Source organism: Nestor notabilis, unplaced genomic scaffold, assembly GCF_000696875.1.
Source record: "Nestor notabilis isolate BGI_N333 unplaced genomic scaffold, ASM69687v1 scaffold3906, whole genome shotgun sequence".
Lineage (NCBI taxonomy): Eukaryota > Metazoa > Chordata > Aves > Psittaciformes > Psittacidae > Nestor > Nestor notabilis.
Window position 1 is genome coordinate 62,956 of NW_009931346.1, and position 27,738 is coordinate 90,693.

Below are 27,738 nucleotides of genomic sequence, written 5' to 3' on the forward strand. Positions count from 1 at the left end.
GGACCTTCCCAAATCAGAGTGCCTCACAAAACTGTAGAGACCTTCCAAGAACATTTAACCCTCATTTCATACAATGGGTCAACAGAGGACTAAAACCCAAACTAAATTAATACAAGGTAGGTTACATACTGAAGAACAACACTGTGAACATACAGTTTTTCAGTTAAAGTTTTGATAGCTTCATTAAGACATGTATCAGATTCACAGAGGTACTGTGCCAACATACTACCAAACTCCTCACAGCAACTGGTAGCAAACTAACACCTAATCCTTAGAAGGAACATTTCCCAATGAATAGGCCACTATGTTACAAATAATTTCTTTCAGCCTTCCATAATGCCAGGAGCAGTTGCCTTCAGTTAACTCTTTAACACCAGTCAGACTCCCATTGTACTTCACGATAGGTCACTATATAGGGACACTGAAAGCAACAGAAATATGCCATAAGGGTAACTTATTTTCACTGTAATAAATAACAGTTACTTTTTTCCACTGAAATGCCAAGTGAAAATAGTTGTGATGTTGTGACTACTCCCTCTTTCTCGCCCTGCAAAGATCTTCTGCAAGTCTTCAGTGCATTTCTAACATCTCACTGACCTAGCTCCCATATCTGTTGGAGAAATTCACCAATTATTCTAAAATTTGCTTCCAGTATGGATTAAAAATCCTATCATTCCCAACCTGAAACCAGTTACAGAGATCTTACCCTCTGCTTTTGGCAGTATTTCAGCTCCACAGACAATACAATAAAGTCCTTTCTTGCAAGGCTGGTGGGGTATTTCCTTCTAACAAGACAATATACAAATTCATGTAAATACTAGTTTGCATATAGTAACTATGCAGATTGAAGCACTCAAACACAAAGAAATGTATCAAAACTGCCTCAAAGAAATATACTACTTGAAGCACCCAAACAAATCTATTTGAATCAATGTTTATCATTTATATTAGCAAATAATTAAGATACCCACCACGCTAAAAACACTTAACCTAACTTAAACAGAAATACTTTCATACAAAATATGGGGCATTTTACAGTCTATAAAGCTCCAGGCTATCAAAGATTTAGTTTGGAATTTGCAAAGGAGCCTAGGGTGATAGGTGCCCAACCCTCCATGAGTTGCAGTGTGATTATGTTCTTAGGCTTTGCAAATCCTGCCTTATAAGTTACATACTAACCAGAAATCAGAAACACTGCTTATATTGAAAGGGGAATCACATCTGTGATGAGTTAGGAACTGGACTCAGCAGCCAGTTCATATCTGCAGGTTCTACCTCTGTTAACAGGACTTTTTGTTTCCCATGAGAAAAAAAAAGGTATCTATTGAGCATGTAAATTGTAAAGATCTAGGGCAAACCATGCAGACCATGAATAAACTATTTCATCTGCATTATTTCACATAAAAAATTACATCATGAATTATTCTTATTTCCCTTGCACCTTAACATTCAACAGCAGCCACTCAAAATGGTATTGTATTCTATCTGCATGGTACCTTTCTTTCACAGGTGTAGCCACTGTGCCTAACGGCAGCTTTTCTTCGTCTGCTTTGCCTCTGAACTTTCAATCCTTTAATAAATTCAAGATTTTATGATTATTTTAGACAGAAGAGATCACACGTAGCTATTATATCAAAGTATGAGAGGAACTGTCAAGAATTTAGCTTTTATAGATTTAAGAAGTCTAAACAAATCATTCTAGGAAAGTTGGTACACTGACTTCCCCTCTAATTGCAGGCTGGCAGTTCAATTCAATACTGGGACTCACCACAAAAATATTAACTATAGAAATAAAGAACATTCTTACCACCAACATATTAAACACCATAGTTAGGTATAAAGACAAGCTAAGATGGAATAGACACAGCCTTTCAACCAAAAGAAACTGTCCACCCCTCATCACCTCAATACCCATCAGTAATATAAGGGACTATCATCCATCAATTGTCTGAAGCAACACTGCTATGGTCAGGATTTGAGTTTAGTGAACTTGTGGAAAATCTAGTATCTAGTACAATGCTAGAAAAATCTAGTATCTAGTAGGCCAAATACTGATATTTCAATACATGCTTTAAAGAATAATGGTAAAGGAATAATTTTATATAAAATGTAAATAATGTATGGTAAATAAATGCAAAGTGTTTGACATGAAGAAGGACATGTCTTAAAGGATTTCTAATCAAAGTAAGATGCAACACAAGATCAAGAAAGGAACAATCTGCTCCAGATAAGGAAAGGAAGATGGATTTTCTTTTTTTTTTTAATGTTACGGATTTAAAGACAGACAAATCTTCTGAAGGACAAATAAGAGATAGTGGTCTATGAGATGGGCAGACAAGCCACAAAGCTTAAGTGATTTCTATTATCTATTTAGATATACATAAACATACAAAGTGGTTTGGGATAGAAGACTTGTTTTAAGAAAACTAAGCTATTAGAGACTCATGAGGATCAAGTTGATCAGCAAAGCCACCTGCCACAGGCTGCCTCAGCATTTGCTGTGGGATATCAGACAATTCTAGTCCAGAGCCAGTTACAAACAGAACTGTGTCCACCCTACTGAGTCTTGATATTCAATTACTTAAATCTAAATTAAGTAGTTTTATCTCTAGATGTGTCATATGTTTAAAGTGCTCTCAACATTAGGGCTTGCTTCTGCCCTGTCAACTAGTTCAAAACCATCAGCATCCAATGATTAAGTGAATACCAGGAAACCTAAACCAAGGGAATATGGTCCTTATGTGGAATCAATACAATAAAAAGCTTAACCCAATGCCTTATACTAAGTATTGCAAGGTAATGCTTGTTAAAGAAATTCAACAGTATTCTTGTTATTCTTGCAGAGTATCTAATTTTATAAAGATGCACTTATTGTGTAAAGAAAGGATAATATTTAAATCCTATCGATAGGAACACATCCACAGCTGTGACTCAGAATGTTATTTAGATGAACTATTAGAAATGACCAGTTAACAATTGGTTAAAATACATGAATACCTGTGAACCAAACTTAAGACTGTAAAAATCCTGCATCTTCATATATAGTATGAAGATGCATATCCAATACATGATGGAAATGAACAATCCTTTATTGAAAAATCATGTGTAGTATGTTTTATTACAGCAAAATTCTGGCTATTTTGATTGCAACAAATGAGAGAAATGTTTAAAATACTTAAAAAAAAATAGACTAAGGAGTATTTAAAGACCTTTATGTACACATTTACATTGTTATATATTGCATATCTGTAGGGCATACAAAGAAGTACACATTTTGATACGAATACATAATTTGACCAAAATAAATTAGATCTCATAAAAGAAAATTTTAAAGAAACCTAAACTTTTGAAATAAACTGAAGACCTCTCAAGGAGCCTCTCACTGTCATCAGATCAGAATGGTCAGATGTTGCTATACTACTACTACACAGCTTCTGAGACATTTTGGCAAAAGAAAATGGAGGGAAACACCGTACCAAAGAATACATCTATTTCAGTATCTAGGCTCAATCTATCATATTACTTGAACTGCAAAGACCGTGTTCTTCATACTGAAAAATGAAAAAAGCCCTAACCAATGCAGAAATCCATAATTTGATTATATGGGTGCCTTTGGAGAAACCCTAATTGTTTGATTGTATTTAATGGGGGATTAATTAAACCTGTAATAGACAAACCTCCTTAGCCTATAATTACAAGTCAAATGCTACTTGGGTTCTATTTCAAGTTTCCACACATGATGCCCTTTTCCCACACAGTTAGGATGAAGTATCTTAATTATATTTATAGAGACATGCATGTTGCATAACTTTTACAGTGAAAAAGGAAAAAGTATCATGAAAAACTGACTCTGAGAGTAGCACATATGAAAGGAACACATCACAGCTCTATAGTGAGGCTATGTTATAAAGGCTGCTCACGAAGTTTTCTATAGCAGCTGTCACTATTTGCTGGGATTGTTCAATGGAAAAGATGACACACCTTTATTTCGTGATCTGGAAAGACTGATTTTCCGTTTTTTGGTGTCCATCTCTTGAGATGCTATCTGCTTTGCTTCTATCTCACTACTCATCTCTACATTATTAACCGCGCTGTTCTCATTCCCCTCATTTTGCATTATTCCATGTAAACTTGTGCTTCTGCCATCATTGTCATCAATCATTTTTTTAGTCACACTCAGTGTTTCTAAGGTGTTGATTGCAAAAAGATCATCACTGACTGTGGTGTTGCCACATTCAATATGATTCTCACTTGTATTACAGGCTGGAACCAGTGGTCCGATATTCTGTTCCTCTGATTCTACATCATCATCATAAAGTTCTGGTGTGAAATAGATACTCTCATCCTCATCTTCATCTTCTGCAGCTACATTTAACACTGAAAGTTCAGATTTCCCTCCTTCTGAAGGAAACTCACTGCAAGGCCCAACTTGAAGCTGTAGCTTATAAGAGAGGCTCAACATTTTTAATTGAAAAATCAGTTGTTTCCAAACATGATTCTGGTACACTTGGTTCATGTTCTGAAATTAATGATGACTGGCATTGATTTACACCATCAATAACTTCACTAGCCCTTTTCACATTCTTCTGGTTGCTAGTAGCTGTGGACACACAGTTCTTGGCTACAGGCAAAGGTGTTGAAGTCAGTGGTTTAAAGCAGCAATGTTCTTTCATAATATCAGCATTAGTCCAATCCTTCTTTTCTTCTCTCCCAGTTTTATTTGCTGGCATTTGGGGTGTGCAGCCCATATGTTTTCTTCTTGGTGTTACATGGTGAGAATGACTCTCAACATCAATTTTCTGGCCACCTGTGAAAATCACAAAACACTAATTAATTGTATATGCCTTCCCCTGCTGATTTACAGCATATTTAGCACATCAAAATTGCCACTGTTACATTAGGTTTACAATTCTTTAATAAATACTCATTAGGATCCAATACGAACAAAAGCCCAGATGTTACAACAATCTCTGCACATGAATTATTGTAACTAAATCAACAGATTAACAGGCGTATGTAAAGCTAGAATAAAGTATGATTGGCTTTTAAATTTGTAATTTTTTATTATTGTGCTCTTCTGTTATTTACACCTTTCTTGCCTGAAATGAATCATAAGCTTTCCTAAAATTTAGGAACAAATAGTTATTTACTTGTAAAGCTGGTACCAGAAGAGGTTATACGAAAGGTGCCTCAGAGCAGTGTCTAAACAAATGATGTGGTTTGAACCAAGGCACTCACCTTACAATAATGCTAATCTTTGTGTTTCAAATATATTTGAAATTATATTAATAGTTTTCAATGGAAGAAGAAACTTCAGTGAAAACATTTTTGAGTGTACTATAAATCTATCAATCATTATCAACTGTTTTAAGACAACCAGATGGAATGACAATTAATTTCAGTCTGTTGAGCACAGCTCATGCACATTTGTGAATACTTATCATTTTGCACCATAACATTCCGTAGTTTCAAAAACACATTTGTTTCTTCCAAAAATAAAATGATGCAAGTTCACATTTCAAATTGTTAATGATGTTTTTTCCACAGGAAATGAACATACTTTGTTTCGTTGTTGCCGTGATGTTACTTGGCTGATCCAATGCTGCAGGACTAAGTGAGCTGATGGTTGTAGTAAAATTAATTTCTGAAACGAAGTTTTGCTCCTCACTTTTCACAGGAACACCTGGTGACAGGTGAATAGTCACCTCCTGCTGAGATGATTGTGACAGGCCTTTTGAGTTTGAAGGTACACAGAGAAAGTCACTGCTGCGTTCTGGTGAACCATCAGTTCTTTTCTGATTTCCTACAGCAAATGCACGCAACGATTCAAGTGCATTACTAAAATTTTCATGGTGCTGGATTTGTTGACGAATCCATTTAGATAATCCTAAGAAAAAGGAGGAGAAAAAAAATTAATTAAAAATAATTACTACAAAACTGTATCATCTATAGCAGGTATTTCATCTCAGTACCCTAATATTGCAAATATGTATAGGCAGATTCATAAAGATCTCACGAAGTTGCTCATGAAAGTAAGATAATGCATGTCTTCCTTTCCAGGTCTGGGAATTTGATTTAATGAACGGTAGTATTTTGATGAGTAATACTAATATCATTCTTTATTAAAAGACCTTTAACTTTTTTACTAATACTTTACGTTCAAAGTGCTGCATTGCAAAAACTTCATTATACTTCTGTTACGCCTGGGTGTTAATTTTGCTTCTTATCATGAATTATTAAAGAGCAGCTTACATAGAGCACAGCTATTTCTTATCATACTGATGGGGTCTGACAAAAATTAGAAGATAATGAAGCTTTTAAAACTTTATTTCAGGTGAAGGAACAGTAACTCGGGTATTCAGAAAGAATCGCACTGCCCAATAGCTGACATATAATACAATATGCTCTTACACAACAATCATTTCTTAAATTCTCAAATACCAGACATCTTGAGCATAATAACCGTTTAGATGGTGCTGGAATACACAAGAAAGAGTGAAGTAAAAACTAACTTTCTTGGGATTTAAAACGAGTTTTTAAACCCATTTAAATATTCTTTTAATAGCAATTACCTGACACAACAAAAAACAAATCCAAGAGAGAACTTGATTTTTCTGTGAAGTTTTACTTTTTAGACAAAGTACTAATCTTACCAAGGCTTCAACATATAGATTATTTGTATTACTATATGAATTACTTCTGTTTACTTAGATAACTTAAATGTATTTCTAGTACAGACATGTCAGAAAAGCAGTTTGACTTGTACTACAGCAGCTGAGCTCCACCTGCTGACTAGACTGCAACATTGTCTGTTTATATCACCTTTTTGCCCATCTCTTCAAAACAGGGCAAGAAGATACATAATGTATTCTTAAGCAATTCTTTTTGTTATTATTTCTTTATTAAGGTAGTGTGCATGACCTGTTTTATTTTATGTGCCTTTATTTCTATCCAGTATAAAACTACAAACAGAAAATACTTTGTGTATTGAGTATTTGGTGGTTCCAAATGGCACAACCTTTATCTGTTCTTACCAAAAAAGTCAGAATGCCAAATTCAGACTGCTAACCCTAATCATTAAAGCTCCCTAGAAGTAGAAATTATACATCCACTAGACACTGATCCCATGTCCAAATAAAAATCTAGTAACTATTTTTTAATACATATAAACACATGCACACATATGTATACCTACATTATATGTATTTAATATGCAAAGATTGAGAGTTCTTAAGTGTTTTTATAGGTCCCATTTTAAGAACGAATTCTTAAATACTGCACACTGAAATTTCTATATCATTATCTATATATCCAAAAGGAGAAAGAAATTAAATGAACTGAATGGTGCTATCAATGTGTTTCAGCGTGTTTAATGAACCAGCAAACACCAGAGTACAGATTTAGAGTTTTCAGTTTCAACTGCACAATTTTGTGTTCAATGGATCTATTTCTTTTTGACTTTTCCTACTCACCTGTGTTTCTATAGCCATCTTTCTGTAATTTGGATTTTTCATTTTTTGTTAATATTAGGAACTTTCCTACAAAGATGTTTACAGCTTACCAGTTATGTATTTATTAGGGTTATTCCGGAAGCGGTCATCAACTAAAATAAGAGCACCCCAGTCATTCCTATGTCTTATACACCTATAAGTGAGCAACAAAAAAAGAGTGTATATATAATTAGAGTGCATCTGTTAAAAAGCTGTGGGGAATCAGGCAACAGGGACTGCAATGAGTCAGCTAGAATATACAAAAATATACTGGAAGTGCTTTCCTGCTGTCTTGCACTACAATTGTTATGGAAGTCATAGAAGCCTAATTTTCCTTCAGTTCTTGAGTTTACTATATGAAAAGAGGTACATTAGAAAAAGAAAAAACCCACACAGACAAATATTCAGCTGCTAATCAAACCATATCATTTGTTTTCCACTCTTAGCATGGTTGCATAAATAATGAAGGGAGAATATATAAAGTAAAATATGAAAGAAAAAAGATCGATGCAGTTTTTTTAATAACTATGCACTTTTTTGTTTCTGAACCACATTATTCCTATCTCTCTTTAGGAATAAAATGAATAATGCTACAGATCAAAGCTGTGAGCAAGACTGTTGAGTTTATAATTCACTTGTTAGAGGCCTATAGAACTAATCCAGTAATCATTCCACAGATATTGATATTATTTGTAACATTATTTTGATTTCTATACTGCCTGTCAAAAAAAAAATAAATATAAAATTAAAGAACAGTGATAACTTCAATGAAATATGGAAAAGAATCTGTCAGTAATAATTTAGGATTATTACCTGGTTTGTATAAGAAGAGGACAACACTTGAAGATGATGTTCACAAATGCATGTAAAACCGTAAGTGTATCAGAGTCAGGTCTTAAAATGGGAGCAACAAGGCTAGCTCTCCAAAGAAATGTTATTTATTTACATTTGAAGTCTCTCCATGATAAGAAAAGCTACCAAAGCATCTTTAAGAAACAGATTTCTTCCAACTTCTTTTTTTTTTCATTGCTTTAATATATGGGTTTTTAACGCATAGTTTAAATGAATTATGCCCACTGGATATATCCCACACTTCTGGAAAAAGTCAGACTGCAAGGAATTCATAGCATGATTGTCACCTGGCCATACACACCATCTGCTCTATTCCCAGAGGCTGCTATTTCATTTCATGGACTGGTGTTACTTCTTATAACGTACCAGCACTAAATTAGAAGAAAAGTGCCAGACTGAAGACGATCATGCTTTTGCTCACTTCTCTCCCTGCAGGCATCTTTGAAGTAAGAAGCTTAGTAACAGCTTAGTAGATTGTTCCAGTTTTATGGAAATGGTTATCGCACGCTCTCATCCTTTGCCATATCTCAGTTTAGTAACAGCTTAGTATAATAGTATTATACACAATTCATACATTTATGTCAGAATGGAAATCTATTTTCTCCATTTAAGTTTGCCTACCATGATTTAATTCAAATTATAAATTATACAATAAGCAATTTTTACTAAACTAGATTAAAGTTTAAACTTATTTCAGTGACAAAACTTCAAATTCATGTCTTACTATTAGCATTCCACAATGTCCTTAAATTTTTGTTAACAGGTTTTAACTAATGCTCTTACTCTCCAAAGAGGAATCTAAGAAATCAGACCTGTAACAACAAGAATTTACAGTAAGATTTTACTAGTGTAGAATATTGTCTCTCAATTTTTTTTCTAAGCCTTCATTTATGTCATTACACTTGAATAATGTCTAATTCAAATAACAAGAGTCTTCCAGATGATGCTTCTCTTATCTATAAATCTGTGTCTGCACCTCTACATATCTCTGACAGAAGCATGGCATCTATGCCAGTATGGATGACAGACAGCTACGGGTATGTATGTATATGCTAAGTTTGGTTGGAGAAGGATGAATTAATTCTATCCTCTGAATAAAACTGGGGGTGGGGGGAGATATTTTCATTTGAGAAAGTAAGCTATACTTATTCTTCTAAACCTGGAAAGAGATCAGGGAGCATGATAATTGAACTGACCTTTTGAAAAGGTCTGAGAAAACCCCTGCTACTTCTCCCTTTCAAAAATACTTGTAGGCTAAACATCAAACAACTGCTCTGAGCCCACCAAGAGTGTGGACAATTAGTATATTTGAAAAGACCTAAGAACCTGCACTTAGTTTATAAGTTCAAGAACTATTTGTCTCTGCAAATGCTTTCATTTCTGTATATCTGGATTACAAACAATAAAACCAGTAACCAAAAGAAGCTGGATTATGAATGTAAAACAAAACTAACACTCTGGATTATAACAATGCTCAAATGCACAACAACCTGAAAACCAGACAATTGCCAGTATAGAACAGCTGAAGACCTGATTTTCACAATATGAATATTTTGGCCCAATCTCTACCCTTTGTGTTAACAGTGAGGAATTAAACCCTAAAGGTGTTGCAAGAAAATTTTTCTACAAATATATATATTTTTATTTAAGTTCAGCTTATCTCACCTTCCCAGGGCTTGGTTTAGAGCCCTGTAAGCTTGAATTTCATACCACTGACTCCCTGGTAAAAGGCCTCTTGTATTTTTATGCTGGTCATTGTATTGCCTCTTTAATTCAACCTAAAAAAGAAATAATGAAATACTGTTTTTAACAACAATGTTGAAAAGGAAATATTCTGAAAGGGGAAAAGAAGCAAATATGCATTAAATAAGTGAATATGTAAAGAGTGTTTCAGCGTTTCAACTTTGTATTTTGCATACAATTATGGCTTTTACCTTTCTAAAGTTATTCTTAACATGTGATCTGTTCCAACAATTTGTATGGAATAACACAACCACCATACACTTATCCAAACCTCTGTGCTAACAAGAGCAGGATAAGATTTCACATAGGAAGAAAACCCAGATACTAGACCACAGTTGTATTTGCTTATCTGGAAGCAAATTATATAATGGAGATCTTTATCCTTTATCACAAACTCTGACTCCTAATCTATTGATGGGACCAGACCATTCTTTTCTCAAGTGAGGGTTAAGCAAATATAACCCCTTCTTCTACAAAAGCTAAGAAAGTACTTCAGAGACAGAGCGGCCTTGCCAAAACACCAGACGTCAGCAACACCACCTCTAATTCCTAGCTTAGCACCACCTTCTGCGCTTTGGAAACAAACATTTCCCTGGCTAATGGTGAAGTGAAGGCAGCAGCTAAGGTTTGCGGGCCCATGGGCCAGCATATGGCAGAAAAGAGCACGCTCCTCTTGTTCTGAAAGTGCTCTCCCACCTGCTTCAAAAGCAGATCTGGTATCAACTGCAAAAGAAATCCCCAGCCTCCCTTTTCTAATCATATGGACAACTACACATACAATGCCTGATCTGCAATTGAACAAGAATTTGTGTTGGGACATCATACATGGTTCCAACACCCATCAAAATGACTTCTTACTGGGAGGGAGGAAATGAATTTTAATATCATTTTTAAATAAACAAACATCAAGCTACACTAAAAAGGGTCTTTCCTTTGCTCTTTTGGTACAGTATTAACCTTTCTAAACTGACAAGTGAAAGGACACGCTTCAGGAGAGAAAACAGCAGACTTCTAACCTCTTCTGACAGGTAACTTTCAAGTTGTATTTGGATAAGAAATTTTATTTTATGTACTTATGCCCTTTAAATTGCCTGTCAAATTTCTAAATTCAATCTTTACAGCCAGAAAGTAAATTCAGTTTGATTTCACAGATTTAATATTTGTTCCAGTCACCCAGAATTTATTGACTGGCATGTGAGGTTTCCTTTGCAATTTTCAAAACAGATTATTTCTTCCAAACATTTTATGAGCATTAAAACCATTCCTTAAAAAAGAACTTAAGCACATCTGTGCTTTTCTACAAATGGAAATACTATCTGGAGAAACAAAAAGGTACTCCTCACTATCTGAAATGAGGTATGATGTTGGAAAATTTCATTGAAGTCTTTAAAACACAACCAATGAGATTTTACTTCTGCACAGGCTTTGCATTTGTCTTCTAGTCCTGGTAAATTTTCTAACAATTTCCTCTCTTGAAGATTTTCTGTTAACTTTGGCCAGTTGTAACAAATGTAGCATTACCACAGTTTCTTAGTTTCCTACCAGACAGTTCCAAACAGAATTACTAGTCATGTGCCTTACACTGATAAAAATGACATTTTCCATTACGTGTATAGAACCGTTGAAGTAACAGAAGGCAGCAAACACCAGTAGGGTCATCTGCGCTATCCTGCACTACCCTGTAAAATGTAATGTGAATAAACCACATTACTTTTACATTCTTTTAATACATGTTAACTTAAATGTGTACTGCTTGTACTGCACATCAATAACAACATTTCATTTCTCAAATCATATAAAAATCCATACTCTCTCGGTCTAATTGTGTAATGTGTCATTAAACCCTGTCTTTTCTATCTTAATTAAAAAAGGGTTAACAGAAAAGAAACATTCTGTTTTCTCACTTAAATGATCATGTCTCAGCATGAGATGACAAGTTACATTGCTGAGAGTTCAGTTTTCATTATAAGTCTTCTAAAGGTAAAAGGCCAGGGCATGTCATTTTAATGCAATCAGAATCTATTTCATTGTATAACTCTTACATTATCAAGCATCAAATCAACGCCCAATTCAAAATGACATGTTACATATGTGAAAAAGCCAGTCTCTCCTGCTAGCAAATATCCTAAATGTGCAGTAAACCACAGGCTAGAAGGGATTAGTTAAAATGTCAAAAGACAGCCTTTTACTTTTACCTGTTCATCCTTAAAAATATACTCTTAGCTATCAGGCATGCTTTACAGACAAATAGCTTCAGCAAGCAGCAGCAGAAGGCCTGTGGCAAGCTCTGCCATCTTGTAGCTGTCAGACAGATTAGTCTTTGATCTATCTGGGAGGTCATGGTCACATTCACATTAACTGAAGTCTAACAGCATTATACCTGCTAACCACTCATTCTTTTAATGCCTAATTAGTTCGACATCTTTCACTATGGAATATTAAGGGAGAAAAAGCATCAAAAAATAAATACCACGAACAATTTTTTTAATTACTTGGGAAAATATTTTGAAGCAGTTTCTGGTACAATAGAAGAATTTTCAAGTGTAGTTTTCAAACAAAATCAGCAATACAAACTTTTCTTCAACTGCATTAAAATCTTATATAATGAATGTTGTTTAAGTGTTCGATAAACCACAAAAAAAGTTACCTGTGGTAACACTGCTTCACGTGAAGAAGCTCAGAGTTATTCAGGATTCATGCAATATTTAAGTACATAAAGTGGATTTATACTGTGATGACCATGGACTGTATCAGTTGGCTTATGGCACGAAGCTCGGAAGAGTCGTTCAAAAACTAGAACTAGAACCCAAAGTAGCCCACAGGTTCACACGCAGAAGCCTGCAACATGCCTTTTTAGCAACACACCAGGCTGCACTACATTTCTTCAAAATTAACAAAAACATGGCTGTATTTAACAGCAAGGATACAAACATCCATCTATAATGAACTATTTGTTTCTACAGAAAAATCAGTGGTTAGAAGAAGTAAAATTAAAGCACAATTTTCTCCTTTAAATTGAGTTCTTCCCATTCTGTAAATATAAAGCTTCTCCTTGTTTTGCAGTCATAACTAAAACTGAGATAATGACATATGAAACTATTTCAGTGCATATTAGATATCTTCAGCTAAAGGTCTGTCCAGCATCCTACATGCTAACTTAACTGTTAAGAAGTTTTAAGGAGAAAGCATTTAACCTACAAAGAATCAAAAGTACTTTGCTACACAATTAATTCCTTTTCAAAAAAATTTACTTCAATAAAACCAGCAGATGTTCCAGCAGATACTCATCTAGAATCATTTTATCTCAGCCAAAGAACAGGACCTTGGACCTCAAGAGCTAATAGGGAAAGCCTAGCAGGACCAGAGAACGTGAATTTGTACACTTACCATTTGAACATTTACCATTTGTGATCAGAATACTGTAACCCAATTGATCAGTGCCAGTATCACAATATAAAGGTTAAACAGGCTAAACCACAGTATTTAATTATTTTTTTTAATTTGGTGTGATTTAGATCAGAAAAAATAAACTCTGTCTGGTTTTACTTCATCGGGCAAAGTTTGGGGAGTTTTCTTTAGATTCATTACGTTACTGAACCGAATGTAGTGCTGCTATACTTTGCTTTCTAAAAACAAACAAAAAAATCCTAAGCTGTTCCTAGCAGTTAACTAGCCAGGCCTGTTCCCTGACAAGACATCACTTCACAAATATCCTTAACTGTCTCCTATTTTCTCTAATAGATTAAAAATGAACCACAGTTTGTAACTGTGTGGGGACTACACACCATATTATCCAGAGATCTATAGACAAGACAGAAATTCGTGAATACATTGGCACTGTTGTGAGCAGTGGGACAGAGCACTCATCTAAACCTGCATTCCTCTTCACATCAGCACTTAGCAGTGCTGTGACAGCTCAGGTTAAATAAAGAGGCAACTGCTGAAAGGAAAAAGCAAATAAACTTGGAACTGTGCCAGTGCACGCACACATGTGTAGGTAGGTACATGTACACACATGGGTGTAAATTCATGCCTTTCACTCCCCAGCACTCTCCTCCATCTATCCTCCATGGAAATACAAATCAGAAAATGTATATAAATGTGTCCTGGCATTCCATCGACTTGTTTCTCTGGTTTTATGAGAGGAAAAATAGTAACGAAAACAAAGAGCATTGCTCGTATCATCCAAAAAGAACTTTAAAAGACACATTTAGATTTAATATTTACTAACTCCCCACCTCCTAAAGAACAAACAAGCAAAAAAATACCAGGCGGTCATTCCCTGCTTCCATCCCCCCAGAAAACATAAAAATGGTTTTTAAGCAAATTTACCCTCCTAAAAATCTCCTGTGTCCAGTTAAGAGTCTCTCTTCCACCTGAAATAGCAATAATTAGAATCCTTCAAGAACATACCTGCCATCTACTTTCTTCCTGACGAATGCCAAGTAATCGTAAAAGTTTGTAAGTGCAGGAAAGTAAGACATGAAACCCAATTTCTTTTCTCTTACATCTGAAAATCCTTAAATAGAAGCAGCATTAAATAGTGCAGTGTTTAACTTTTCCTCCCTCACTTCAAAAGCAGCAACAACGTCTGCGAGATTTAAGACTAAATAATGTACATGTAAAGACCTGGCTGAGTCACAGACTATGCTTCAAATATCCTCATTCCTCAGTAGACCTACTAAAAGCAGTATCTAAACACAATGTCCCAATTTATTAGCCCACAGGAAAAAGATACTACAGCAAGAGGTTATCTTTAAATGCTCCACACATTCCAAGTGCTGTGTTAATACACACAAAACAGAATGAAATAAGGAAATGCTTATTACCTATAATTTATCAAACCAGATTCCATATATGATAATAATTTATTATGGCCATTCTAACCATGTCCTATACCTAAAGATGGCCACCAGGCACACATATAGCATTCTAGTCTGCTTTCACACACCAGTACTGCATTTCTTTAAAAACCAACAAACCCCAAAAACTGTGAGCACAGCAATACCATATATACAGTCAATAAGACATTATCAGCTAGAGACATGATCAATACTTCGCACTGCTCAGTTATCTCCAAGATGCTTTGTTACCCAGCTCCACCTTGCGAGTCTCTTGAGCAGATGAAGCACTGCAAAGCCAAACCCTGCACCCACCACCCTCTGCTCCACCAGCTGCCCTGGCAGAGGCCAGTGACTCCAGTCAGTAACTCCTGCATCAGAGCCACATAAGCTTAACAATAGTTCAGGTGACCTTTTCTGCCTGAAGATTTCTACACACACTTAAAAACTTGCCTTCCTCGAATAATACTGAATAAAGCAGGGAAAAAACATCTCTGCAGATCTGGATCTCCAACTAGCTGTATCTTGGAGGCTGTTGCAACTTAAACAGTGCACCTGGAAAGGTACTGGGCATCCGTCGGATTTAAACAGCGCAACATTTGTTGCCTGAATAAAGATATAATCAAAACTAGAAAAAGTTACTGAAATAGGAAGAATAAAAAAAAAAAAAAAAAAAAAGGATAAATCACAGAAAATTGGCAAATGAGAAACTATGGCAGAACACTGCTACCTTGTGTGCTTGAGTGAACATATGATCTGAAAAAAGTAAAGCCCAGCAACAAACTGCTGTCTCTTAAGAGTTTACTAACTGGCCAATACCATCTTCTGGGACAGAACAGCAGCACCACCACCTCACGCAAAGCTGTATTTCTCTTTCTTTGAACTCAAGAGGTATTTTACAACTAAATGCTTCCCCAGTATTCTCACTCTTAATCCCAGTGTTAAGAGAGATGGGAAGCTTATGTAATGTTGTAACTGCTGAACACTTTTAGTATTGTCAACTACACCATGTGGCATCTCAGAGATCTGGAAGTTTTACGGTTTGACAAATCTTGTCACACATTCACCCCAGGCCCATCTACTCATCTCAGTCTTGTAGGCTTTGAGGGACTGTGAACAAGTGACTTGATTAAAATCTAATGCAACCAAAACTCTCCTCTGAAGAGAAAATTCAATCCATTTCCAGTGAAGCAGAAGTGAAAAAAATCAAACAGCTTCCCCTGAGGTCCAACGCTGCTGCATACGCTCAGTGCTGCTGCGTCTGAGGTGAAGTGGTAAGTGTCAGTCATCCTTACAAATCCCCAAGGTGATAGCTTCACTTTTAAAGCTTTCAACATACTTTGACAGTAAAGTAAAAACTTAAAGGTCAACACTACTTGCTAAGGACAAGATAAACACAAGAAAATCACTTTGAAAATTTTTATGGATCAGAAAAGTAAACTATTAAATGTAAAGGAAAAGTTTTGATTTGCTGTATTATTTATCCAAAGGCTTCACTTCTGGATATATTCAGGGATGAATTCTGTGATCTGTGCCAACATATTGACATTAGCCTTGCACCAGTAGAAGAGAAATGCCATCCACCAGTCTCACATGTTAAGCTGAACTTAGTTCCCTTTCTTAGCTACAGGAATACTGTTTTCCATAGGATTTTACAGCTACTCCCACAAATTAAGCCTCTCCCATTAATATTTTTTCTTAATTAACACAATTTCTGATGGATGTAGATGGCTTTGACTTTTACAGCTACTCTCATTTCTGGAAAAAATGGGAAGTAAAAGGCTTTTGAAATCTCTTACTGCTTCAGACTGGTCGAAGAAATTGCCACACCATGATATATTTACTGCATTGCTTGGTGTTTCTCTAACACAAATAGTTACACCTCCTGGTAATTACACCTCTTCTCCTTTGTGGAGAAGAAATTAAAAATCATGTGATGGGGATCTGCATATCCAGCCAGTCATCTGGTTACAATGCAATTCTGCACACTGCGTTACCCCTTAGTAAGCAGAAATCAAGCAGACGGCAATAATTTACAGGGTACTGCTGCAAGACTAGAACAATGCTAGATAAACAGTTTAGAAGTATGCTCTTGCCCAAAATTTAAAAGTATATTGCCCCAGTAACTGTTACTGACCATCTAGAGGCTTGCTGCACAACATTGTACATTTCAATGATGTAAGTTCAGTTCTTATTTACATCCTTGATTGTTTCAAAAAGCTACTTTGCAACTAAAATACAAAACAAAATTGAATCTGAAGTGAGACATGGAAGAAGGACAAGTGTGTGTGTATGTATGCACAAATACATAAACACGTTGCACTTTTATGCTATTCAGGATTTCCTGCTCAGAGAACATTCAATAAATACTACACCATGATGTTTGTCTTTCCTTTGAAAATTCCATAAATGTTATTCTGCTCCCCACGTTATATTTGTAATTTTTCTGACAGTAGCAGAATGAAGAAGAAAGTTGAAGTGGCTGAGGTTTAGGCAGCCATGACACAGACAATCAATCAAACAAACAATCAATCACTACTTACAAACATTTCAATCATACAGAAGATGGTAGCACATGCTGTGCCTCAAGGCTTTTACAACAAATGGCAGGTTTCACTGAAAAGTTGGGGGAAAGTTGCTCAGAATCATTCAGCCTGCTTCAAACAACCACATCAATAACAGAACAGTCTTACATCTCTCCAAAAACTTCTTAACTTCACAGGGTATTTTCAAATTCTATTAAACACAACAATGACTTCCCATGAAATGGGATATTCTGGACCAGTTTGCCCATGTCTTGAAACAATACTTTATTCTGAAAAAGAAGTGAAAATATTTTTGAAGTGATGCAAAGTTATGATGAAATTCCTACAGTGCATGGTATGTTTCTCAGCTAAGGTTAAGCATCTAAAACAACAATCATTTTCTTAGAAATTTTTCTATTCCTAGAATATAGAATGCAAGAAATGAATTATTTCAGCAACCACTTCTCTAGCACAAGATTCTTTCTCCTTTTAATGGATAAAAAGCATACAGGTTTAAAAATTGCCACAAGGACTATGAATTAACTTACATCTTTGGAAAAATGCCATTATTCTGAAATGATACAAATACCTCAGCTTGCTGAGCCCTCAAGAAAGGAGAATGCAACTTCAGCCAGATAGCTGCAAACTCTCTGTATCATTAGGTTACCTGTAACCCAGAACACTAATTGAAATGATGGGTTCCATCATGCTTCAGAAATTGTGTTACTGGAAACAATAAAGAAAGTATTTGCCACTGTAGTTCATATTCACCCTATAGCAGCTATGGGAAATACTTCTCATTAGTGGCAAACTCAGCTACAGTCCTTGAGTAATGTCACTACACAGTAATCCTGGCCTTACCAAGTTCATTTTCCTTGCACATCTACTGATGTAAAAGAGTTTGACTATGTTTTCCTCTATACTTTGGTAAAGTTCTCAGAGCTGTTACATGATTAAGTACACTCTACTGTACTACGATCAAAAGCATCTGGAAAGGTGGAAGTGAAGAAATGCTCTCTGGGAAAGTTAGCTTAATGCTTGCACTTCAGAGTCGCCCATTATCAACATTTCATAGCGAGTTTCTTTATTTTCAGGTCCCCAAGGTGAGAACAGTAAATTATGACTTGAACTAAACAAGTCACACTTGGCTCCAAAATCAGATTTTCCTACCTCCAGTTTCAGGTCCCAAAGGTGGGCAGAGGAAATCCTGGTCACAGCCAAAGAAGTCATTTTTGGCTCTGAAATAAATTTTCCTGCTTTACTAGAGCCAAACCCCACCATTGAGAGTACCATAGCTTTAAGCAATACTTCAACATTTCTTTTATATATTTTGCTTTAGCAACCTGATTCTTCAGCAATAAGAAGCCGTTTTCAGTAACACAGAGTTAGGGGTTTGGCCTCTCTTTCTTAAATCAGCACTGTTTATTATCAAGTACACTTCTGAACCTTAATAATTTCTGTTTCCCGAACATTGATAAAGTGTTCTAAACTCTTTTCTTTGTCAAAATGAATAAACACAAGAGACTATGTGCCTAAAATTTTTAATTGAAACTAACTGATAGTCTTTAAAGGTTCTACAGAAAATAATGTAACTTCTAAAAGCATACAGTTACTAAAGGAGACCAAATTCTTGCCATTTAATACCAGAAGTTGTGGCATATATTTAGCACAAACATATGGAGAAAATAAAATTGGATACTATACATCACACTTGACAGTGAGTTTCTACCCAAGTAAAGACTGATGTCTGGATCCAAAATGCTACAATTCAAACTATATAACGGAAGTTAATGAGTAGTATGTTAGCATCAGATAACATGTATATGGGATTACACATCTTTTCCTGTCACATTATTTATATTCTCTAATAATATAGTTCACTGGTATTCAATCACATTACAAATCATAAAATATACTTAGAAAGCAGGTTGATCACAGACAAGTAATGTTAGTGGAGATGAGCCAACATCAAACTGCCTACATGAAATATTGGTCTCCAAACGTACGATTCTACAAACCCTTATGATTGTGCACAGCCCTAGAAGTATTAAGCGGATTACTCACACAAGTAAAAGCTATGTGCAGGAGTAAGGGGTTATAGAATTGAGTCTTAAGAGGACTTTTACTAACCCAAAAAGCAGAAATACAAGTGTATTTTCATGTAGAAGCAGAACACTTTTAGTGATTTAAACCAGTCCTAGAAGTATGTCATTCGTGGATATCCAAGGGAATTGTTAATCACTTGCATTTCCTATTTTTAAAGGAATGTCATTATTAATCATCTTATTGGTTTCTTAGTTTGGTGTATCTACTAAGCTCCTGTTGCTACGTAAAAGCTGCAGCTGTACCTGTGTTCACAATTTAATGTCTACATAGGTCTAACTTGTCTTGCACCACTGTGTTTTGATGTTTCTTCCGTCTGCTCAAACTCCAGTTCCTCATAGAGCTTCAAAGCTGGAAGTTTTAAGTTTCCAGGTTTTAATCAATTTTAACAGAAAATTTTAACAGTTAGGCTAACAGAGTCTAAAAAACCTAAAGAACCACAAACCAAGTGTATCAGGAAAGCAAATGTCCTAACTATCCTATAAACTTCAACTGTTTCATTTGGGAACTTAACATATCCTAAAATCCTAGAAACAAACAAACAAAAGATGAACTCTACGTGTCTTCTAACTTTTAAAAATCTGGATTCTTCTAACCTCAGGAGAAAAAGAGAATGTCTATAGAAAAAACCTGTTAATAAGGAGAAACATTCAAAGTAGAATCAGACACTCTAAAAAAGCATTTAGAAGAATTACAAAAAAATATGAAAGAATAAAACTTTGCTTTCCTTTCTGATGTTCAGGTAAGGTCTGTTGGTTTAGGTGGACTGAAGTAATAAACAACAATTTGCATTTGTTAATACAGACTATTAAAAATACACTATCAAGTTGGTTTTATATCTAATTAATGATTTTTGTAACATGCAGTGCTTAGTTTTCTGTACCCTTTTATAATACATCTGTTTCATTCCATTCTGGGAAGCTATACTATTGGATCAGCTGTCCCAGAAATAAACAAAACGAATACTATCAGGTGAAAATTGGTGTCATGTCCTTTTCTCCCTCCCTTCTTTTAACTTTTAATTTTACACGCCAATCCTCAATATCAACAGCCAGTTTTCCTTAAAAATGTAATTCCAATTCCTGTTATGAGCTGACATGCTGCTGAAAAAGATGGTTAGTCTTCCAAATTTCTTGTGTATCTATGCTTAGATCTCTACAAAGCTACTCATCATTCTTCAGTGAAAACAGTGACTATCTTTCACCCTGCAACTGAGCTCAGTTGATAAAAGAAATGTGCATCAATCCAGAACTTTTTGGGTATCTAATAAGCCTAAAGTCTTGGTCAAAACAGAATGATTTGATTTAAAGGGAAGTACTGCCAGCTGGGCATCACTTGGGAGCCAAGTTCTTGAGCAAAAGACACATTTACAATAACCCCAATTTCCTCTAGCATCATTCTAGGAGCACTGCCATGCACCAGACAGCTCCTCAAATCTGATGCTAAGAGACTGGTGCATGCCCTTCTCTCATCCAGAATTGATCACTGGAGTGCTTTGTGCATTACCATATCTAAATATATACACTCAAACCTTTAGCTGCTTGCAATTTGGCAGCTACTGTTTCTATCCCTACTTAAAAATTTAGAGGTTTTCTTCAGTCTAATTAAAAAAAAAATAAATAAAATTTAACTCAACACTGATTTTTTGGAATTTAGTTATCAGTAATGGGATGTTCTGCCTGTGATTCTGTTATGTTACATATTTGGTTAATCTCAAGGTAAAACCAAATACACTGTTTTCATCTTAAGAAACATAATTCATCCTTGATATATTCTTTTCAATTTATTTTTGTATCATTTAGAACACAAAAATACTGACTTTCTGGAAATCATGTGAAGTAAATTGTAGGAGTTCCAGCCATACTACAGACCATTTTCAAAATACCGTTTCAGCATATGCTTCTAAATCCAAGCATCTCTAAATCTGGAAATAGTGATAAGTATTCTTTGAATGTAAATGCTTTTATACTGAAGTACATTTTAGTAAGACAAAAAACATTGTGGCTGACCGAGTGCTTCCAGAAAGTTATGCAAACATTGAAAGAACATTGCACTAGGTAGCCACCACTAATATAACCTTCCTAGTCCTTATAGGATGTGGGTTTTTTCCAGCAAGGCTGTAATTAGGCACACACTGTAGACAACAAAGAAGCCTTTGGTCGTTCACTTTAACTCAAAACACCTCTAAAACCAAATCTGAGTCTGTTTGGGCTTTCAAGTATGAACCTAATGATTTGGCATTACTAATAATCAGAATCCAGCTATTCTGGTATTTATTTATTCTGTGATGCTTCACTTTGTTTCTTACCTTCACAAAGTAGTCTCAAAAAGTTCTAAAAGATTCACATAAGATAAAGCAGTGACAGTAGCTATTATCACCGGAAGAAGTGTGCCAGCAACTGAGCGACTACCTAAGTGACATGTACAGACCACTAAAAACTAAGAAGTCTTACAAAACTAGTCAATAATAGATATTCTTTTCCAGCAAGTAGAAAGAGAGTCTAGACAAACACTTTTCCATATGCATTGGCTTTCTTTTCCTTTATGAATGGCTGGCTTCAACTACGAAGTGCCTATTCTAATAGAACATCATCTATCTACCCATGAGACAAGACCCACTGAAGTCAAAGGGAAGGAAGTGTTGACGTGGGCAATTACATAGCAGTCCAAGCAATAGGATCCTACTTTGGCCACTTGCTGAAAACTACAAATAGTCTCCAATTTCTTTAATTGGAGGCACTTCAAAATACTGGTTTTAGAAGGCAGTTGGAAGTTTTTGCCTAAATTGAATTATGAGAATACTAATATCTTCAGTATGCAGGAGGAGGCTGTGTTATGTCATAATTCATACCTCAAAATTGCAAGCTAATAAAGTAGCATTAGCTTGGAAAAGGTTTATAGTGCCACTGACTGTTTAAGTGGGAAATATCATTCACATAGTTACAGTAAAGAAGGCAACAGGGATTAGAAAGGTGATATATTGCAATCAATAATGATGTTGCATGTGAAACATTGCTCCATTGTTATTATTTTACACTATAACTACTTTTATCTTTCCACCTATTTTCTGAAATAATCTTTTGATCTATCTGAATGCCTTATTTAAACTAGTATTTTCCTAGAGTTTATCCCAGACCTTCACAACTAAACAACCAAGGAAGTAACTTCATTTCTGTATAAATGGCACAAGTTTCAGTGCACGAAAACAGGCGAGGGAATCTGCACCGCTGCTTGGTGGAGTATGAAGTTAACGAGCCTTTTAACAATGCAATAGCCTTCACGAGCAATGTCAGACAAAAATTTTTAATGCATCTACAGCATGATATACAATTATTTAGAATGACATAAATGAGTCCTCAAGACATGCTATGCTGTTCGTCCTCTTACCTGTGTAGAAGGTAACTCAAAGAATTCAAAAGGGATTGCAAGGAATCCAGGGGTACATATTTAGAAAAAGTATTTTGTGCATATCTGGTGTTTTAAACATGACATAAAAATAAAGCACAACTCTTTCAATTGATATCCTACCTGGAGGTCTTTCACATTTGGAAATGGAATACCTATGGTTATAACGGCACGGGCATTCTCATCGCAGAAATCCAAGCCTTCACTAACTTTTCCTCTGCAAACAGCTATAAGGAGTGCTCCATCTTGAACAAGCCAGAGAGGAACATACAAATCATTCCCAGTGACAAACTGAGTATCAAAAGAAAGTTTCACCAACACCTTCTAACAGACCAACATCTTTAAAGAGCTAAACATAACAGAGTCCAGAAAACATAAACAGTCCAGAAAAGGCGAGTGGATATAAAAATATAGACTTCTTTGTTAAAGGGATGAGATTAACTCCACTTTGATCAGTTATATTGTATATGATATTGAGTATCAACTAGCTAAGTAATTTGGCATTATATAATAGAGTAGTACTTAATTATTGAAGAACCATATGTATCTATAACAAGCTTCTAAATTTTAAACCTTGAATTTTGCACTCCCAAAATCACACCATTTGTTTTTTTGACATACTTGGTTTTCTATACTAATATTTAAGTCTTTTGAGAAGAAATCCTATACTGGCTGCAATATAAGATGGCAAAAGACAGTTATGCAACAAACAGTAAATTTGACTCTCTGAGAAGCTGCTCTACAACCTGCGGGACACACAACTGCATATCCTTACACAGCTCACTGCTTTTTGAATATCATGATTAGGATTATGCATCATCCTGCATTTCCCGACATCCTCATGCAACAGTATAAGTAGCAGTTAGTCTGCCTCATTTACCACAATAATTTATTAAGATGAGATTAATTTAACTGTTCATCCATACCTTATTCTAACTGTAAGCTCTTTAAGAATCCCTTTTGTTTTAAACTTGAAGATTCTGTATCAACTATTTTGTATGTCTGAAGAGCGTACCTCTTTCTCCTTTACATTTTATTGCATCATAGTATATTTTAAGCAGTTCATCAAAGTCACTCTTTGCCCCTCCTTGAGGCTCTGCAATGACTGTCTTCACCAGCTCCAGGTTTTTCCATAAGCCAGTATGCATCCAGCGATCTTTTAATTTGTCCAACAGCTGAAAACAAACAGAAAAATCCAGAAGAGCTGTAATGAGAAGTCAGTCACTTGAACTGTTCAAATAAAGCACCCAAAGACACTTATTTCAGTGAAATTATCCAGGTTTGTATTTATGAAAAGAAGTTTCCCTACCATACACTGCTCCGCAGCTATGAAATGCTTTGTAAACACAATGGCCACTAACTGTGCTAATTAGAAAAGCTGAAGTTTTTTTAGTTATAAAAGCAACACTCTCTAAATCTGTGAGAGTGGTCACTAAAGAGCATCTTCTGGTACTCCTCAAAGCAAGAGGAATGTCATCCAAAGAAAAAATAGGAATTACCTGTTTTTCTGATTACCAAGAGATCCGTCAGTAAGACTGGAAACAAATTCTAAGTTAATTTGAAACAAGCCTTTATACCTTATATTTCAATATGTTTAAAATGATATAGATAAGTGGGGTAGAAGGTATTCATGTAGGATTTAGCACCAGCCTCCTCTGCTTCTCGAAGGGCCTGTCAGCTTTGTTATACCTACCAGATTCTGAACTGTACACATTTTACTCCGAATCGGCAAATGTTCAAATCTTGGAAGCAAATACGCTTGTTCCACATTTAGTGTAAATGTAATGAGAATATGTACTGCATTACAAGAAGCAAAGTCTAAAATTACCTTAGAAATTGAGTGGACAGAGATAAATACTGTATTTCACTCCATTTATTATTGAGTGATCACTAGTGTGTCACAAACTATTGTGCAGTAGAGTTACCCAGCTTCATATGTACAGAGAATTTGAATTCACAGATTTTGTAATAAGGGTTATGCTTTTCATTTGTCTGCGCTTCCCTCAACTCAATGCACTGAAGACTTTCTCAGTATTTTGCTTCAGGCTGTATAAAACTGCACCATATGGAACCTGCACTTGCCTCGGTTAATTCCTCAGAAAGCCTCAGCATGCCTTACCTCCAACCCCACTTGCCTTGCTGATGCACACCAGCCAAGATCTCAGCACCTTGAATGGTGGGGTTGTTATAAAATTAATCTGTCCCATGTCCAAATATCCAGTTTAAGTGTTACTGTGAAGCAGAACTAATGGTAACTGTCACATTTGAGTTTACAGGGAGAACACCTGCAAATTCATATGAGACTCTTTACAAGAACCTGTGCATTATTTCATGTTCTCAGCATTAAAGATCTGAACGTATAACATTGAGCATTTGGATTAGTTCCTTCTGAGGTACACATGGTTCAGAGGGGACAAATACCGCATTATTCTTGAATTTTCACCAGCTTTGTTCCAGCCTCTGTTCAGAGAATTACACGGGCTTACTACTGATGTGACACCATTATCAAGCAAGCACACAGAGACTAAGTGATGAACAGTAGGAACAGTTTGCTACACACACAGATGTTATTTTAAAATAAATCGTCTCTTCTAAATGTGTCTGTCCTACTGCTTGTCTCCTTCTCTACCAGCTCTGTCATTTCCTGGCAGCATCCTATCTGTAATCTCCTTTTATCTAAAAGGTCGTAATACTATGACCATGCAATGACTGTCCATCTTGCCATCCACAGCCTGCCCCTATGTCTTTAGTTCTTGGATATGACATGGAGATAATTCTGGTAAAGAAAAGAATCAAACATATTATGCCTCTAAGTACATCCATTTGGGATCTGCTAGAGCTGCCAGTGACTGTAACATCATTAGCTTTCCAGATTTTATTCTTCCTTCTGTGAAATCAGTGTCTGCCTAGGCCTCCACTTATCAATCTATGTGCTAAATTCGCCTCCAGCACTGCCTGCCATTTACCATGCATGACAAGAGGAAGCCAGTAAGATAATATAGACAGGATATATTCGGGCATGTGTGAATTTCACATTTACGTACATAAACTACCCATGTTTTGACTTCTAAGGGTCACTCACCCCGACTTTCTCCTCCTCTTATCATTCGCCCTACTGAAATCAACTGGTATTTTTCACAAAAACCCCTTATGAAGCATTCTTTGCAGAAAAATTGTTTCTTAATTCAAGAGAACCAAAGTGTGCTGATAGTCTCAGAAAACACAAAATTACTTACAAAAATTACTTAATCCCTCAATTCCACTGCATTTCTCTCGTAGTTGAAAAAAATATAACTTATTTTCATGGTTGGAAAGATGGCAGCAGAAAACCATCCTCCAAATCCTTAAGAAAACACCTCTTCTGTGTGTTACACAACCACTCCAGGCAAGTATCTCTAAGACCATAACAAGTTCAGGTTTCTTGTTTAATTGACAGCAACCATCATAATAGAAAATCTACAATTTTTGATAGAAATGTGTGAATTATTTATTAGAATCTTCAGCAAGAATGGAACAACTCATTTAATTCACACAAAAGCTATTACCCCTTCACACAAAAATTCACACAAAAGCTATTACTCCCTTAATGGAGTTTGCTAGACATGGAAACTTTCTGGTACACAGGAAAGCACACAAAACCACACACAATACCCACACTACAGACAGAGACACTCGAATGACGAGATTTATGGACATGGCTGAATACAAATAAATAAAATATAGAACCCATATATGCCTCATAAGAGCTAGGAACCACGCGCAGGCTTCTCATAAAAAATTATTTCACTTTGGGTTCAAAAAGTGCAAATGGGAGCAAGATATAATGCCAGGAGTCACAGGAAGCAACCATTAATGTCCACAGACAGTCACTTTTTCTACCCAAGGGAATAATAGTTTCTGCGGTAGAAGGCAGTCAGTGTATATTTTATTAAATCCCTTAAAAATGGATTCTCAAATGGTTTATTAACAAATGGTCTTCCTCCAGAAGAGCAGAAAATCTTGTTAGAAAGAATCTGTCATCTTGCCATGCACCACTGAAGGATGTTTACTTTGATATCTTTTTCTTTTTTTTTTCTTTCTGCAATTTAAAGACCTGTAAGCTATGATCATAGAAACTATGAGATCAGTACTCAGATTCACCATTCATCTTTGTCAGCATCACCCCTTTTTAGGCAGTTTTTGAAGCACTTTTGAAGTTTGGGAATGGAGGAAACTATTTTCTCAACATCTTTGCCATTATGTTGCACTTCTAGGAAAAATCCCCTTCTCCTGTGTCGACGAAGAGCTTTGCTTCTTTCCATCTTCCGCTTCGTTTTATACAGTGCCAAAAATTGCATTAGAGGCTTCCCATGTCATGAAGCAAGACCGAAGACTTGTTTAATGTATTTTACCCTAAGGCAAGATCATTGTAATTTCCAGCATCTTAGCAAAGTTGAGAACTTGCAATCAAGTTGCTGGGGATGCACTTTTTCTTTAGTATCCATCATCTTCTGGCAGTGATTTTTGAAGTAGCAACTACCTGAGATGAGGGAGGGCCTAACACAGAACACTGTCAGCATGCAAGTTACTTATTCTGGTTTACAGCTTCCTCGCTCTTGTCCTACTACAAGCACCTGCTACTGAATTTATTTACATAGAATACTCCTTAATGAATGGATTGCCCCTTGCCAGCAGAGTAAAAAGGCATCATAGAAACAACCCCTCCATCAAAAAGTGCTTGGGGAAACAATGGGACAAATGAAAACATGAAAGACCGTTCAAGAGCCGTGCAGGACAAAA

At 35.8% G+C, this 27,738-nt stretch overlaps 1 protein-coding gene across 1 annotated transcript in view; it reads right to left on the bottom strand.

Annotated features, from left to right (window-relative positions):
• Positions 1-3,943: 3,943 nt before the first annotated feature.
• BRIP1 (BRCA1 interacting protein C-terminal helicase 1) overlaps positions 3,944-27,738 on the bottom strand; it is a 58,043-nt gene continuing 34,248 nt past the window's right edge. The window contains 7 exon segments of the mRNA XM_010015839.1: positions 3,944-4,445; positions 4,447-4,807; positions 5,588-5,887; positions 7,562-7,644; positions 10,008-10,120; positions 23,083-23,204; positions 23,975-24,134. Of these exon segments, the coding sequence (XP_010014141.1) occupies positions 3,944-4,445; positions 4,447-4,807; positions 5,588-5,887; positions 7,562-7,644; positions 10,008-10,120; positions 23,083-23,204; positions 23,975-24,134 (1,641 nt within the window).